The sequence below is a fragment of the Oncorhynchus nerka genome, unplaced genomic scaffold (genome assembly GCF_034236695.1).
Source record: "Oncorhynchus nerka isolate Pitt River unplaced genomic scaffold, Oner_Uvic_2.0 unplaced_scaffold_121___fragment_4___debris, whole genome shotgun sequence".
Lineage (NCBI taxonomy): Eukaryota > Metazoa > Chordata > Actinopteri > Salmoniformes > Salmonidae > Oncorhynchus > Oncorhynchus nerka.
This window is the reverse complement of record NW_027039175.1, coordinates 3109-18711: the sequence shown is the minus strand read 5'-3', so window position 1 is coordinate 18711 and position 15603 is coordinate 3109. Positions and strand designations below refer to the sequence as shown.

Below are 15603 nucleotides of genomic sequence, written 5' to 3'. Positions count from 1 at the left end.
GCCAAATAGGTTAAAAAAATATATGTCAATATGCCTTTGCAAAGCACATAACCCTAATTGCTCCTGTAAGTTTCTCTGGATAAGAGCATCTACAAATTGACAAAAAAATGATTCATGCAGTTTGCATGCTCCCTCAAAATTTGAGATGTGGCATTGTGTTGTGACAAAACTGCACATTTGAGAGGCCCTTTGTCCCCAGCACAAGGTGCACTGGTATAATGATTGTGCTGTTTAATCAACTTCTTAATATGCCACACCTGTCAAGTGGATGGATTATTTTGGCAAAGGAGAAATGCTCATTAACAAATCTGTGCAGAAAATGACAAACGCTTGGTGTGTATGGAACATTCATGGAATCTTCCATTTCAGCTCATGAAACATGGGACCAACACTTTACATGTTGCATTTTTGTTCTGTGTAGCAGTTTGTAGAGCATAGGGCTTGTAACGCCAGGGTAGAGGGTTCGATTCCCAGGACCAGCCATATGTAAAATGTGCTCATTCATGACTAAGTCTCTTAGGCTAGAAGCATCTGCAAGATGGCATAGTTTAAAATGAAACCTTCATTGTATGAGGTCCACCATTGAGCCAAATCAAGTTGTGTTGATTAAGTAGTCACTGAATGATTTTAGTGGACCAGTTCAGTTGACTGCGTTGTCAACTAAGACCAGTAGAAATGTAAAGCAATTGAAGGGGTTCAACGGTCTAGGAGTTTACCCAATTGGAAATTCTAAAGGAATTTTTTTCCAAATCAAGGTGTATTACATGGTCAGGTTTACCACCAACAGGAGGGAAACAAATCACCCCAAATATTGAATTTGTCAAATGTTGAAATGGTCTTTGGCTAGCCCTATTCTTAGCGTTTTCGTAGAAAGAAACGTGTTTTTATAATGGGAACAATTACTGGTAACTGATGCGCCTGGATTTGAGAAAAAAAGTTACGCTCGCGCCCAGTCAGTGTTGCCAACAAATTTTCAGGCGAAGTTGCTAGAGGCGGGTCTTTTATTATTATTTTATTTTTATTATTATTTTATTTTTATTAACAACAAATCAATACATAAAGCACATGAGAGAACACAAGCATACATAGATTACAAACAATGGACAATCGAGCTAGGGGGTACAATATCACATTACAATTACACAAGGACCTTAAGGGACATGCATATACTTACAATTCTAACAGCTTTTTTGTTAGTAGAGCATTTAACCGTCTTAAAATACAGTTCAATTTATTTTTGTAGGGTACGAAAATGTGGTAGAGGTGGTAAATGTGCTAGAGGCAGGTCGATTTGTTGCTAAATGACGTCATTACGTATTAACGTACAACTGCATCGTTACGTAGAATACACAATAACGTTACTCAAATTGACTGTCCATCTCGGCGAAAAATATGATTGGACATTTGTTAGTTTAGATTTGTTTGTATATCATATATTTTTATTTGTATAAGTAATATAAACAACACATTTTATATCATCAGATATTTTTAATTTTTAAACAACACACTGAATTATTAAACAATTACACATGATTGAACAATTACATTTTATTTATTTTCTTTTTAACTAGTAAACTTACACATTCTGAACAATTATAGTTTTAAGCAGTGTACATGCTAACATGCTACCTAACTGATCAACAATTATAAGTACAAGCTAATAACTAGGTATATATTGTAATGACCTGACTAGATCATAAATGAACAATTGTCCAGACAGAGGCTTGAGTTTGCGAATTGACGGTTTATTGAACCAACTTTACACAGGCTACTGTTTGGGCCGTAGCACACGCCAAATAGATGACAGATAACCCACAAGCCAATCGTGACCTTCTCCTGTGAAGCCCAGACGTAAGAGAGAGAGAACAAAGGCTGAACCTGGTCTTAACTTCCAATGCCCAACCCCCCTCCACGCCACTCCGCCAACCACCAGGATGCCCGGCATCAGAACATTCCAGGCATTCCCGTGATTGGCAGATAGCAGGTTGATTGACATGTCGGACCCCGCGAACACCGGGTACTGGTCAGTACAACACAACCACCTCCTAGCCTAGCACATAACACACAGCTGTCTGTGCGGGTCGCTACACAGCCCCCCCACCACAAAGTCCCTCGTCCCCGAGGGAACAAACAAAGTCTCTGAAGCGACCCGGAGGTCTCCTTTGCCTGCGTGGCCGTGATGGTCGCAGAGTGCCCCTCTGGGAACCAGGGGATGAAGGCAGGGATATGGGGGACAAGGAAGCGGGAGCGGGTAATACAGTCCGTGGTTCTGGGGAACCACGCGGTGACACAGGGGGGGAGACAGGGGGAGTGGGCTGTCTGGAGCCTTGTCTGCGGCACCTGAGGGTGGGTGCCTGGAGAATGTCATTGCCAGAGAGGGGAATTGTGGGGGTTCCTGGGGTTTGGGGAGAAGAGGCCCCTCTGTATGGGGCTAACCTGTCCCGGTGCAGTGCCACCTTTCTCCCCCTGGGAGGAAGCTGCACCCGGTACACAACCTCCCCTACCCTCTCCAGGACACTGCAGGGTCCCACCCAGTGACTGTCCAACTTGGGGCATCTGCCTTTTTTCCTTAGGGGGCTGTAGACCCAGACCAGCTCCCCAGCCACAAAGTGCCTTCCCGGGTGTGCACGTCATAGTTCCTTTTCTGCCTCACACCTGCATTCACCAGCTGCTCTCTGGCGAAGGTGTGGGCTGTCTCCAGGCGGTCCTGGAGTCTCCGGGCATACTCCGGCCCCGGAGGAACATGAGGGCTATCCAGGGGCCGACCAAACGCCATCTCCGCAGGGGTGCGGATCTCTCTCCCCAGCATGAGGAGGGCAGGCGTGCAGGAGGTGGAGTCTTGGACAGCGGAGCGGCATGCCATGAGGACCATAGGCAGGTGCTTGTCCCAGTCACGCTGGTGTTTGGAAGAGACGATGGCCAGCTGCTGTCCAAGCGTTTTGTTGAAGCGCTCCACAAGGCCATCACTTTGAGGATGGAGAGGAGTAGTGCGGGTCTTGTGCATACCCAGCCTCTCACACATGGTGGCGAACACACGGGACTCAAAGTTTCTGCCTTGGTCACTGTGGATGGACTCTGCAGCTCCAAACCTGCTGAACATCCCCGCTGTCAGGGCGTCGACGATGGTCTCTGCCTCCTGGTCAGGCAGAGCATAGGCCTCGGGCCATTTTGTGAAATAGTCCATGGCCGTGAGCACCCAGCGGTTTCCACTGTCTGTGGTGGGGAACGGCCCAACTACATCCACTCCCACCCTCTCCATGGGAGCCCCCACTGGGAACTGTTGGAGCTGAGCATGAGAGCGGCCTGGGGGCCCTTTCTCGCTGTGCAGTTGTCACAGCGGCGACAAAAGTCCTCCACATCCCTCTTGTGCTGCCCCCAGTAGAAGCCCTGACGGAGACGGCGCAGTGTTTTTGTGACCCCAAAGTGTCCAGTCCCCACCCCCCATGAGTACTCTGGAGCACAGCCTCCCGCAATGCTTTTGGGACCACCACCTGCCACCTCTCCTCTCCCGTAGCTGACTCCTTCCATGCCCGCTGTAGCACGCCATCAGCCAGCCGCAGTCTCTCAAACTTCGACCACAACCCTTTGGTCGCGAGTGAGAGCGCTGTCACCTCTTCCCATGGTGGCCTCACCTGCGCCTCTACCCACTGTAGCACTGGCTGTAGGTCTGTGTCCCGTCCCTGCTGCTGCCGCCATTCAGCCACGTCGACAGTCTGCAGCTCACAGCAGACAGGCCCGCTCGCCCGACACACTGTGGCACAGACACCCTCCTCTGCCCGCAGCTCTCTCTCCCGTCCCTCTCTCCGTTCACAATGGCGGCAGCCGTCTGCAGTACAGGGCCGGCCGGACATGGCGTCGGCGTTGGAGTGGCGTGCCCCTGCCCTGTGCACCACCGTGAAGTCATACGGCTGAAGCTCCTCCAACCAGCGTGCCACCTGCCCCTCTGGCTCTCTGAAAGACATGAGCCACTGGAGAGCAGAGTGGTCAGTCCTTACAGTAAAGGGCAGACCACCCAGGTAGTACTTGAAGTGTTTGACGGAAGCCACAACAGCCAAGAGCTCCCGCCGGGTGACACAGTAGCGGCGCTCATGTTTGTCAAATGTTTTGCTGAAGTACGCCACCACTCTCTCCCCACCTGGGCCAGCACCCCACCCATGCCCACATTGCTCGCGTCTGTGTCCAGGATAAAGGGCAAGGTGAGGTCAGGGGGGGCGAGCACGGGGGCCTCGATCAGTGCACGTTTGAGGGTGTTGAACGCCTCCTCACACTCCACTGTCCAAGTGAAAGCCTTGTCCTTCGGCAGCAGGCGGTTCAGTGGAGCAGCAACGCTTGAGAAGCCCCGTACAAACCTCCTGTAGTACGAGGCCAGGCCCAGGAAGCTCTTCAGCTGACGCTGGTCGGTGGGGGTGGGCCAGTCTCTGACAGCCCCTACCTTGTCCTCCATGGTGCTGATCCCCTCCTTCCCCACTCGGTGGCCCAAGAAGGACACCTCTCTCCTCATGAAGTGGCACTTCTCGGGGTGGAGCTTCAGACCTGCGGCAGCCACCCTCTCCAGCACACGCCGTAGCGCCCCAGGGCTGACTGGAAGGAGCTGCCATGGGCCAGGATGTCATCGAGGTATACCAGACACTGCTGTCGGGGGATGCCATCCAGCACCCTGTCCATCAAACGCTCAAAAGTAGCTGGAGCGTTGCACAGGCCAAAGCACAGGACCTTGAACTGCCAGTGTCCTCTGTTAGTGGAGAACGCAGTTTTGGCTCTGGCCTCTGGGGAGAGGGGCACCTGCCAGTAGCCGCTGCGGAGGTCTAGTGAGGAGAACCAGGAGGACCCCTAACCAGGTCCAGCGACTCATCGATACGTGGTATGGGGTATGAGTCCTTCCTGGTTACCTCATTCAGCCGCCTGTAGTCCGCACAGAACCTCAGCTTGCCCCCCTTCTTCGGAACCATGACGACTGGCGCCGCCCAGGGGCTGTCTGAGGGCTCAATGAAGTCTGCCCGCTGCATCTCCAACACAGCCTTGTCTGCCGCCTCCTGGCGTGCCAGCGGGATACGGCGGGGACGCATCTTGATGGGTCGAGCATCACCTGTGTCGATCTCATGCTGCACCAGATGGGTCTGACCCACCTCTTCCTCACTCAACGCAAAGCTGTCTCTGAATTCAAACAGCAACTGCCACAGCCGTTCCTGCTGCTCGGGGTCAAGACCAACACAGTTCCTCCCCCATATCTCCCTCACTGCAGACAGTGTCCTCTCCTCTCCCATCTGGGGTAGCTGGGCTGGGGGTGCGGCCCGGGCTCACAGAGGGCTGTGTCATGGAGGTAGCTGGGGGAATGTAACACACCGCCGTAGGTGACAGGGGGACTGGGGAAAAGTCACACACAGCTGTGGGGAGGGGCGCAGCCATGAGTCTCTGCTGCTTTAACTGTTGGAGTAAAGGGTTTGTTGGGTTGAGTGAATGTGACATTAGGGGGGCCATGGTGACTTCCGTCCCTCCCCTGGAAGCTCAGTGTGCCCCTATTTAGGTCTAACTGGCAGCCTGTGCTCCTAAGAAAGTCCAACCCCAGGATACAAGGGTCCTGCACAGCCGCCACCCACACAGGATGACGCACAGTCCTGCCCCCTACTGTCAGAGTCATTATTCCCTTCCCTTTCATGGGTGCCAGCTCACCTGTGACTGTGCGGAGCTGCACAGTTGTAGGCTCACACTGAGTCCAACCTGGCACAATATCTGGCCTCACCAGGGTTACTGTGGACCCAGTGTCCACCAGGGCGGAGCAGGGCACCCCTCCACAGTGACAGGGACATGACAAAAGTCCCCAACACAGGTCCGGCCCACCACAACAACAGGCTCCATCCGCTTGCCCTCGTCTGCTTCTGGGGAAGTGGAGCCTTGCTTCCCCGTCTGTGCCGGTGGGCTCCTCCTGAAGATGATGGTGGTTGGGATAGAAAGCCAGGGGTCCGCACTACCCGGTCTATGCGGACCCCGAGCCGTTTCCCTGAGCTCTGGGGGACATGGGGCAATCTCGGCGCAGATGGCCTGGCTGGCCACAACCCCAGCAGACCCTGGGACCAGGGCTTGTGTTTCGTGCCGCCTGTAGCGACACAGCCCGAATGAGTTCTGTCATTTCGGCCACCCAAGCAGGCTTTTCCGGCTCCGGGCTGCTCTGCCCCCAGCTCGCACAAAGGGTGTGTCTCCCTGCACCCCCACCAAAGCCCCAGCTGAAGCCCCAGCCCACACCAGCTCCCTCTCCAAAGCCATCTCCAAGGCTGTCTGCAATGACTCAGGATGAGCCAGCTGGGTCTGTATGCGCAGCTCCGTAGGGGAGAGCGCCTGTATGAACTGGTCCCGTGCTAGCTCGCTCTGCACGGAGGGGGCATGTGAGCATATGCCCGCCGAGAGAGGCTCTCAATGTCATTAGCTAGCACCCGTAGAGGCTCTCCAGGCTGCCTGCGTCTATTCCTCAGTTCGGAGCGCAGTAGCCCGGGCTGTACACACTGTCCATAGCGCCTCCTCAGTGCTCCCACTAGAGCACCATAATCATGCCTGTCCTCGGGGCTAATCAATATCAAACAGGCCAGAGCTTCATCCGTGAGGCATAAAGCCAACTGCAGTGCCCTTTCTTCATCCGACCACCCCCTAAAATGAGCTAACAGTTCAAACTGAGCATGAAAAGCTTCCCAATCCGCCTTACCGGAATACTCTTAACAGATACGGACGCAGCCGGGAACTGGGCGCCGCCATGTTTGTTTACATCCTGAGCCCCAGATTCCTCGTCACGCCGCGTCGACGTCGTCACTTCGGTCCGCCCACCAGAATCCGCGCGAAATACACTCGACGAAGCACTCATGCCCGCTTCAGCGGCCATCACTCTAACGTCCTCCCTCAAGCGGCCTCTGCGCTCCGACGCCCTGGCGATCTCCTCAGACAGAACCCCCGACGTCCATTCACACGCACCTCCTTGGCCATAATCGTCCCCTACCTCCACCTTCACTTTCGGATTCCCTCGAAGCATTTTCAATCCCCGTTCTCACCTACGGTAGCTAGCCACATAAGTCAGCTAGCTAGCTGGCTAACTTGTATCAACGTTTTTACTTCTGACACCAATGTAATGACCTGACTAGATCATAAATGAACAATTGTCCAGACAGAGGCTTGAGTTTGCGAATTGACGGTTTATTGAACCAACTTTACACAGGCTACTGTTTGGGCCGTAGCACACGCCAAATAGATGACAGATAACCCACAAGCCAATCGTGACCTTCTCCTGTGAAGCCCAGACGTAAGAGAGAGAGAACAAAGGCTGAACCTGGTCTTAACTTCCAATGCCCAACCCCCCTCCACGCCACTCCGCCAACCACCAGGATGCCCGGCATCAGAACATTCCAGGCATTCCCGTGATTGGCAGATAGCAGGTTGATTGACATGTCGGACCCCGCGAACACCGGGTACTGGTCAGTACAACACAACCACCTCCTAGCCTAGCACATAACACACAGCTGTCTGTGCGGGTCGCTACAATATGCTATCTTATTGAACAAGCAACTTAACTCAAATAATGATGTGTGTGCTAGGCAGCTCTCTCCAGGTTGTTGTGCTGCTTGGCTGGCTAGCTGCTCGATGGTTTCCTCCAGATATTGCCACTGTTCTCACACACACTGCAGTACACACTGTCACCATCAGCTGTGTGTCTCCGCCAGTTCCAGAAAGTCCACTCCTTGCATACGTACTGAAAATATGATGAATCATAGATCATCTTCACTGTCCAACTGCATTGTTGCAGCGTAGCCTAGTGGTTAGTAACTGAAAGGTTGCAAGATCGGATCCCCAAGCTGACAAGGTACAAATCTGTCGTTCTGCCCCTGAACAAGGCAGTTAACCCACTGTTCCTAGGCCTTCATTGAAAATAAGAATTTGTTCTTAACTGACTTGCCTAGTTAAATAAAGGTAAAATAAAAAATTGTCACGGAGCTGGAACCAGCAGTAGAGGATGGAGTGGCCTTAAAGCTGTATGCTGCTGTGGTGCCAAACTGCTGCAGAACTTCACTTGGTAGTTTATGCTGGTAACAGGTATCACCAGCCAGCTTCAGTCCATACCGCACCAGGAGTATGGAGTTGAGAGTGTGCAGTGACATTCTATTTCTTAACTTTGACTTGACTACACTCATTTGGCTGAACAGCCGTTCAACCTCCGCATTTGAGTGTAGCAAGGAGAGAGCAGCGAGTGCAGCTTTGCACAGTTTTTCAAATGGATTCGACCCGGAAGAGTCCGTGTAGTTATTGACTTCACTCCAAAACTCAACTGTATTTTCAGTTGAGTCCCACCTAAACAGATGGATGTTTCTCCATTGGGAAACAATTGTATCAATTGTTTGGGGCTGGTATCCCAGTAGCTCAGCTACTTTAATAATTTCAGTGGTGCCTTTATTGTGCTTTAGTGTTTCCTTAACACTGAACAAGGCCATGTGTCACAAGGCTTCAAGGTTGTCTGGGAGCCTTGCTTGCAGCTCCTTGCTTAATGCAACAATGTAGTTGATGCACTGTCTCCGAATGACCTTTTTGTCCTCTGGCGCAAGACTGAGTTGGTACACCGTGCTCTCTAAAAGGTACCCAAGGTATGGTAATGGACTGAGATGTCCATCAATGGCATCCTTCAGGACATCCATTTTTGTCATAGGATTGACTACTCTGCTGCAAATTGATGTTAATAGGTATAGCAGATTGTCGTAAAGCTTGACAGGATCTGTTTGCTCTCCCTCAAATGACTTCACTGCAACTTGTACGTCAGACAGGATTAATTTCAAGAACGTCAGGTAGACATAGTTGGTCTTGTCCATGTACGTGGCGTGGAGCACATCCGCCATGTATCAATGCTCACTGGCCTTGGTCTCCTCAAAGTGGAGTTTCAGTTCTTCCCACTGGCTCAATATATGAGTTACTGCAGGCTCAATCGATAGCCAACGTGTGGCACACACTTTGGTGATCTGCAGGTGTTTCTGGCCACAATTAATGGTAACATACACTGCTTTGTACGCCTCGTGCCGTTTTGGGGAAATCAAAAACCAGTTGTAGGTTTCCCTGATTAAGTACTCAACACTCCTAGGGATGGTTTCTTTGGATGCTGCACTGACAGCCAATTGTAAAGAATAGCACACACAGCGGATGAGTACCGAATTGGGCAATGCACATTCTTCCTTTAAAATCTTGTGCACCCCAGTCATTACGGACGCATTATCAGTGCCAATAGCCTGAATATTCTCTTTTTTAAGGTTACACTTCTCAAGAAACTCAACTACCGCCTTTACTATTGATCTGGCATCACCCCCCTCCAATTCAACCAGCCCGAGAAATATGGACACAACTGTTATTTTTTGAAATACTGAATCACCACATGCAGGTATTTCGAGACTCTGACATCAGTGGACTCATCCAAAAGGAGACTGAACTTCCCATCCCTAACTTCTGATGTTACCCTTTTGAGAAAACAAGGAGCCAGTACTCCCTTAATAATTTCTGTGCACTTGGTGCGGTGCATTTGGAAGTTTTTTGCTGCCACAGAATCTGGGCAGCTTTCAAGCCATACCTAAATGGTTGAAATTACTGCTGGCCTGTTGCTGCCTGTGCACGAGCTGAGCGCCTGCTGGTGACGACACTCACAATGCACTTTTGCAGCCAGGCACGTGTGTTGTGACTGAGTGTGTGACAGAGGAAATCGGATTTGTGTCATTTAGAGGGAAAATGCATTTTAGCGTTTGAGTCACTTTTCAAAAGTTGCTAAAAGTTCCAAATACATTTTTAATAGTAGCTAAATTTGTGGCTAGATGCTGGTTGAAAAAAAGTTGCCAGGGTACTCTGAAAAGTTGCTAAATCTAGCAACAAAATTGCTAAATTGGCATCACTGCGCCCAGTTGTAAAGTCACATGACACACGTCCCTGATCACGTGACCGCAGCGTACAAAACACTTTTCGTTCCTTTCTTCCGACGTTCTTATACCTCAGTGGTTTATGGAGGAGATGGAAGTCAACATGAACACATTGCTGGCAGCAGGGCTTCTACTGCTTTTCGCTATGCCCGGAGAACTTTACAGAATTCCTCCGCACGAGGAAGTCGCCAGGATGGCTAGATTCGTCGCCAACCAGTGCAACTGGGCTTCCATGGCCACAATATCGACCCATGAGCCAGTGCAAGGACAACCCTTCTCCAATGCGTTCTCTACCAGTGACGGACCAGTTGGGTCTGGGACTGGGGTGCCCTACATGTACCTCACCACTATGGAGATCTCTGTCCAGGATTTAAAGGTGGGTAGGACAATATTTCTGTCAATTGCAACGTAGGAAAGGTATGCATCACTGGTGCCAACAATGTCAAGACAATACAATAACGTAAAGTCGATGACAGATAAGGTTATTATTTGCATGATGTCGCCTACTGCAAGAAAAAGTCCTTGTTCCATTTGTAGTTGACACTTTATTTCCATTTAGAGCCATGACTGAAAGTTGTTAAATTGTGCAACTCATTGGCCCATCATGAGTCGGCTGCTTTTGGGGCGTGACACAGCAATTTTTTTGTAATGACGTCATATTTCAGTCTTATGTTGACTGTGGCAATGAATTGACAGCTCCTGGTCTGACCCAGCCAGCACCATGTATGCCAGTGTAACGGATGTGAAACGCTAGCTTAAGTTAGCGGTGGTGCGCGCTAAAGTGTTTCAATCGGTGACGTCACTTGCTCTGACAGTATACACACACACCTTGAAGTAGTACAGAGGGTCCCTGGTTCGCGCCCGGGTATGGGCGAGGGGACGGTCTAAAGTTATACTGTTACACCAGTTTGACACACTCTTTGGGCTCAATTCAGTCAGATCACCATTAGCCAACATCCGCATGAACTTTGTTAGAGCTGTCAAATTCACAAGCGGCTCCTGGCATATACCTAAAGCCACAGGCTAAACTTTTGACCTTTTCTCTAATAAATAACCTACACAGGCCTATATGTGTGACACCATTCAAAAGGGATGTGCTGAAGAGTAAGGAGATACTGACTGTGTGTTTCAGGTGAACCCCCAGGCTTCCTTGTCCATGTCCCTGGCCCAGACAGACTTCTGTAAGAACCAAGGATATGACCCTCAGGATCCCCTTTGTGCCCACATCATCTTCTCTGGCTCTGTGCTGGAGGTGAGGGTTAATGACATACACACACACACACACAATCAGTCTCACTCACTTGCACAGTGTTTATCTTCATGAATCCTCACTGCTCTGTTTACCTGTATGTTTCTGACAGATTAACGGTACAGAGGCCACCTTTGCCAAGAAAGCCCTGTTCAGTCGCCACCCTGAGATGGTCGACTGGCCCACCGACCACAACTGGTTCTTTGCCAAGATGAACATCACCAAGGTGTGGGTTCTGGACTACTTTGGAGGGGTAAAGACAGTCACCCCAGAAGACTACTTCAAGGCTACACCCTACAAGAGACACCACTTGAGTGAGTAGCTATTGATGCTTTTCTCTTGCCTCGGAGGCCCTGTCCAGAAACAACCCCTAGCATCTGACACTGGATCAGTGACTAGGGGTTTCACTGCCTCGTGCAAATAGTCTTAGGATGCACTTTTGTGGAGTGCACCTCTGAAACAGAGCCTGATTGGTCAGATGTCATGGAGTTCGATCAATGTGTCATCGATATGGTTTATTGTCAAGAATGAAAGTAATGAATAGCACTAGGTGCACGTGACAAATGTACTGAGTCACTGTTTTAGTTTACAGTGGCTTCAGAACAGCTGACTGTTGTATTTCTGTCTTGTGATTCTTTTAGGAGGACACCACAGCCAGTTTGATGAGGAGGAATCCTAAGTGTTTCATAGTGATCTAGAGGGCAGGGGAGGATGGACCCAATATTTGGAACAATTAAGACTTTTTTCCTTTTCTTCCCCTAACTAAATTTGCTCAATAATGGCCATGTAATATCTACTGGGGTGTCTGTGGGGGAAGGGGATGGTTTGGAATTCAGAGTTTCTCTCATATGCTTCCAATTTAAATGTATGGCTATAGGGATGGATCTCTGTGTAATTGTGTGTTATACCCTTTAGGAAGCTCTATTGTTGTGCAATATAATTATTTTAAGAAGGACTGCCTTCGTTGTTAGGGAGTTCATTTAGCTTTTGTAGTTATAAGAAAGAATTGATGGCATCTCTCCCATGTGAGCAGCCATATGCAGTGTTGTATTTTTACCACAAGAGGGGGAGGTGTGATGCTTGGTACAGACAGAAGCAACTGGCTTGAAGGGTAGTTTTACCAAATGACATATGTTGTTGTAGTAGTATGGAGGTGATTTTTGTTTAATGCCATTTGGGGTATGCATTTGGGGTATGCCAACAAGGGTACCACCACTCTATTGTTTTTGGACAATGCCACCAATAAGCTGTAGCAAGGTAAACAAACTCACATTCTGGGTGGCAGACGCTAGCGCCATAGAATACCTTTTAATGTAGGTATCCATCAAATTAGAATAAGTTGTAATTTGGGTGAACCATTTCTTTAAAGCAGAGGAAAAACATGACGCTCTTGTTGAATTAAATTGTGTGTTATGGTATGTGTTGATTATGAAGCATTGTACTTGTCATCTGCAAATCCATTTCTCATTTTACAAGTAAACCTTTTTTAGTCTAGTCTTCATTTAATCAGTTTGGGTCTAAATCATTTAAATTCAATATCATGCCAAAATATAACTACATATGATATGCATTTAAAACAAAATATATTCAGTTTTACAACATCACTTCTGATTTTTGCTGGAATTTAAATACATTCTTTGTATATTTTCTATGTGAAATAAGTATTTATATGCTCCTCTATTGATGCTGACACGATACATATTTTTGTAAACAAAATGATGGATGATTTGTATAAATAAAGCTATATTTTGTATGTACAGTACTTTCCTTTGTTCTTGTTAAATGTAATATTTCTCTTATTAAATAATCAGGTTGGTTTTCCCATGTAGGATGCAAGTAAGCATGACTGGTCACACTGGGCTACTAAGTAGATGAGTCCAATAGAACTTATAGCACACAGCTCTTCAGTCACTGGGCTACTAAGTAGATGAGTCCAATACAATTGTATAACACACAGCCCTTCAGTCAAAAACATATTCCTCTCAACATTGACAGGAAGTGCCTCCTCTGAGTAATGAGAAGGAGCCATGTCTTTATAGTTGAGGACAAGGGAAGTGTAGGCCAGGCTGAGAGAGGCGTGTGTGTCTGTCTTGTGTAACCAGGTGGAGCAACACTAAGCCACTTCCTGTACGCTAAGGCGAGGAGCCGCCAGCGAGTCGAGGCATCACTCAGCCTCAAGCAGCTGCTGTAGGAGGACAACACAGCAAGAGACACGAGAACGAGAGGTTGCCCACAAAACCCAGCTTTGGAGGCCCAGAAAGACAGCAGAGAGGAGTGTGGGACGGATTCTAAGAAGGTGTTTGACCGCACCCATCCAGAGAGGAGCGATGGACCCTCGGAAGTGGACGGGAGGCCTGCTGGTCCTGTCTACTACACTACCCTATGTCGGTAAGACCCCTCCAAACCCTGTTTCTCTTTGCACCTGGGCTTATCCCTGACCCCTGTCAATCGGTACTCAACCATCTGAAGCCTCCAACAACCTGGTATCATCAAAGAGCTGGTGTAACTCTGTAGTATTTAGCTGAAAGTCTAGTTTACTCATTATAGACCATTATACAGCTGTACAGGCACCCACTCAAATGGAGTCGTACTACCTATGATGCCTGCACGGTGCTTTGAATCCCGCTGGGTTAAACACCGCTCACTCACGGTGGTGTCCTCCGTTTCTCAACAAGCGTCGGCCATCTTTGATGAAGCAGGAAAATACAACTGAGGGAGGGCAAAACACAGCGCTGTAGTCATATAGAGGGTTTAATAAACACAAGAGTTCCAGATTCTCACACAGGTGTTTAGAACCAGGGGATATTGTTAGAGGAAATGCTAACTTGACCCATATTTAACTTCTTGGCCCTGAATGAAGGGACTTTTTACTACCACATTTACTACTCTCTCCATCGTGTCAATGCCCTCACGTTGGTTTGGATTGGCTTTCAAATGTTCCGTTACTGTGAAGTGTGTGATCTGTATTGTACACAAGTGAACCGACGGACAGAGACCCGGCTCTGACTTTGAGTTGGGTTTTGATCATGTGGAGAATACAGAGGTGTCTGCTGTCTCCGTCCACTCTGTTGTGTTCTCTCATCAAAGGGGACAGGTTGAATATTTTTTTAAACAAGCCAATTTAAAACATCTACCTAGATTTGTTAATTCCAGTAAAATTATCATATTCTTGTTTCCTGTTTCAACAGTCCTTCTCAAACCCTCACTGTCAGTGTAAGTTATGGTATTGTTGTTGTATTGTTATATTTAAGAAATAAGGCCTGAAGAGGGTGTAGTGTATGGTCAATATACCATGGTTAAGGGTTGTTCGTATGCACTGCGCAACGCAGAGTGCCTGGATAAAGCCCTTATCCGTGGTATATTGGCCATATACCACAAAATCCTGAGGTATCTTATTGCTGGTATAAACTGGTTATACATGTAATTAGTTTGAAAATAAAAGAGCCGCACACTCTAGGAGCTCAGATGCAAACATTATACCCTGATGGATTATACCCTGATGGATTCTACCCTGATGAAGACCGCTCGGCTGTGGAAACGTTGGTAATTAAATGTTTGTATCTGAGCTCCTAGAGTGTGCGGCTCTTTTATTTTCAAGTTTCTACTCCGCTAGCCAGCACCTCGTCTTAATAGGTGTGCGTTTCTTTTTCTTCTAGACATGTAATTAGAACAGTCAAAATAAATGTTTTGTTATACGGTCTCCAATACCACGGCTTTCAGCCAATCCGTATTCAGGGCTCGAACCACCCAGTTTATAATATAGTGCAAAGTATGTGGTGCATTACTCTCAATCAATAATAATATTATTATATTGAAATTAGGGAAAGTCTATCTGGACAAATACTGTTTTCATTGTGAGTAGCTATATACCTTACCATTACCTTGTCATTATCACTTAGCACTGTGCCGTAATGTAATGTTCTACCAAAGGGTAATGTAATCATAGAACACAACCAGTGAAATAAAGGTTATGGTAAGGTTTAGAAAAGGAGAGAGCATCATGATTAGACTTTTCTCTCTCAAAGACAGAGAGTGAGGGGTCATTTGAAGAATATCTAATGCAGAAATATATTTTGGATTGGTTCACGCTAACAACGAAATTGCTAATGATTACTTAATTTAAAAATATTTATTTCATAATTGTAACTTTCTGATTTTGCAGAGGCAGTGTCGGCGACGTAGGCTAGTCTACAGTATGTGTGACTGTTCGTGTGAGCGCTCGGGCCCCGTTGTCAACCAATTTGTATTTATTAGAGGTCCCCCATTAGCTGCTGCCATTAGCTACTCTTCCTGGGGTCCAAACACATTAAGACACTTACATTACCCATAAAACAACATATAAAACAGTACATCATATAACATTATTACACCAATACATATTTACAATACAAAATGTATAATACCACCATACAACAATATTACTATGTGTGT

General features: G+C 48.0%; 1 protein-coding gene across 1 annotated transcript; it reads left to right on the top strand.

Annotated features, from left to right (window-relative positions):
* The first annotated feature begins 9934 nt into the window (after positions 1-9934).
* On the top strand, positions 9935-12934 carry LOC115123396 (protein CREG1-like). Its single transcript, XM_029652733.2, has 4 exons — positions 9935-10299; positions 11056-11175; positions 11285-11486; positions 11814-12934. The coding sequence occupies exons 1-4, from the start codon at positions 10006-10008 to the stop codon at positions 11849-11851; spliced, it is 654 nt and encodes a 217-aa protein (XP_029508593.2). The 5' UTR covers positions 9935-10005; the 3' UTR covers positions 11852-12934.
* The last annotated feature ends 2669 nt before the right edge of the window (positions 12935-15603 follow it).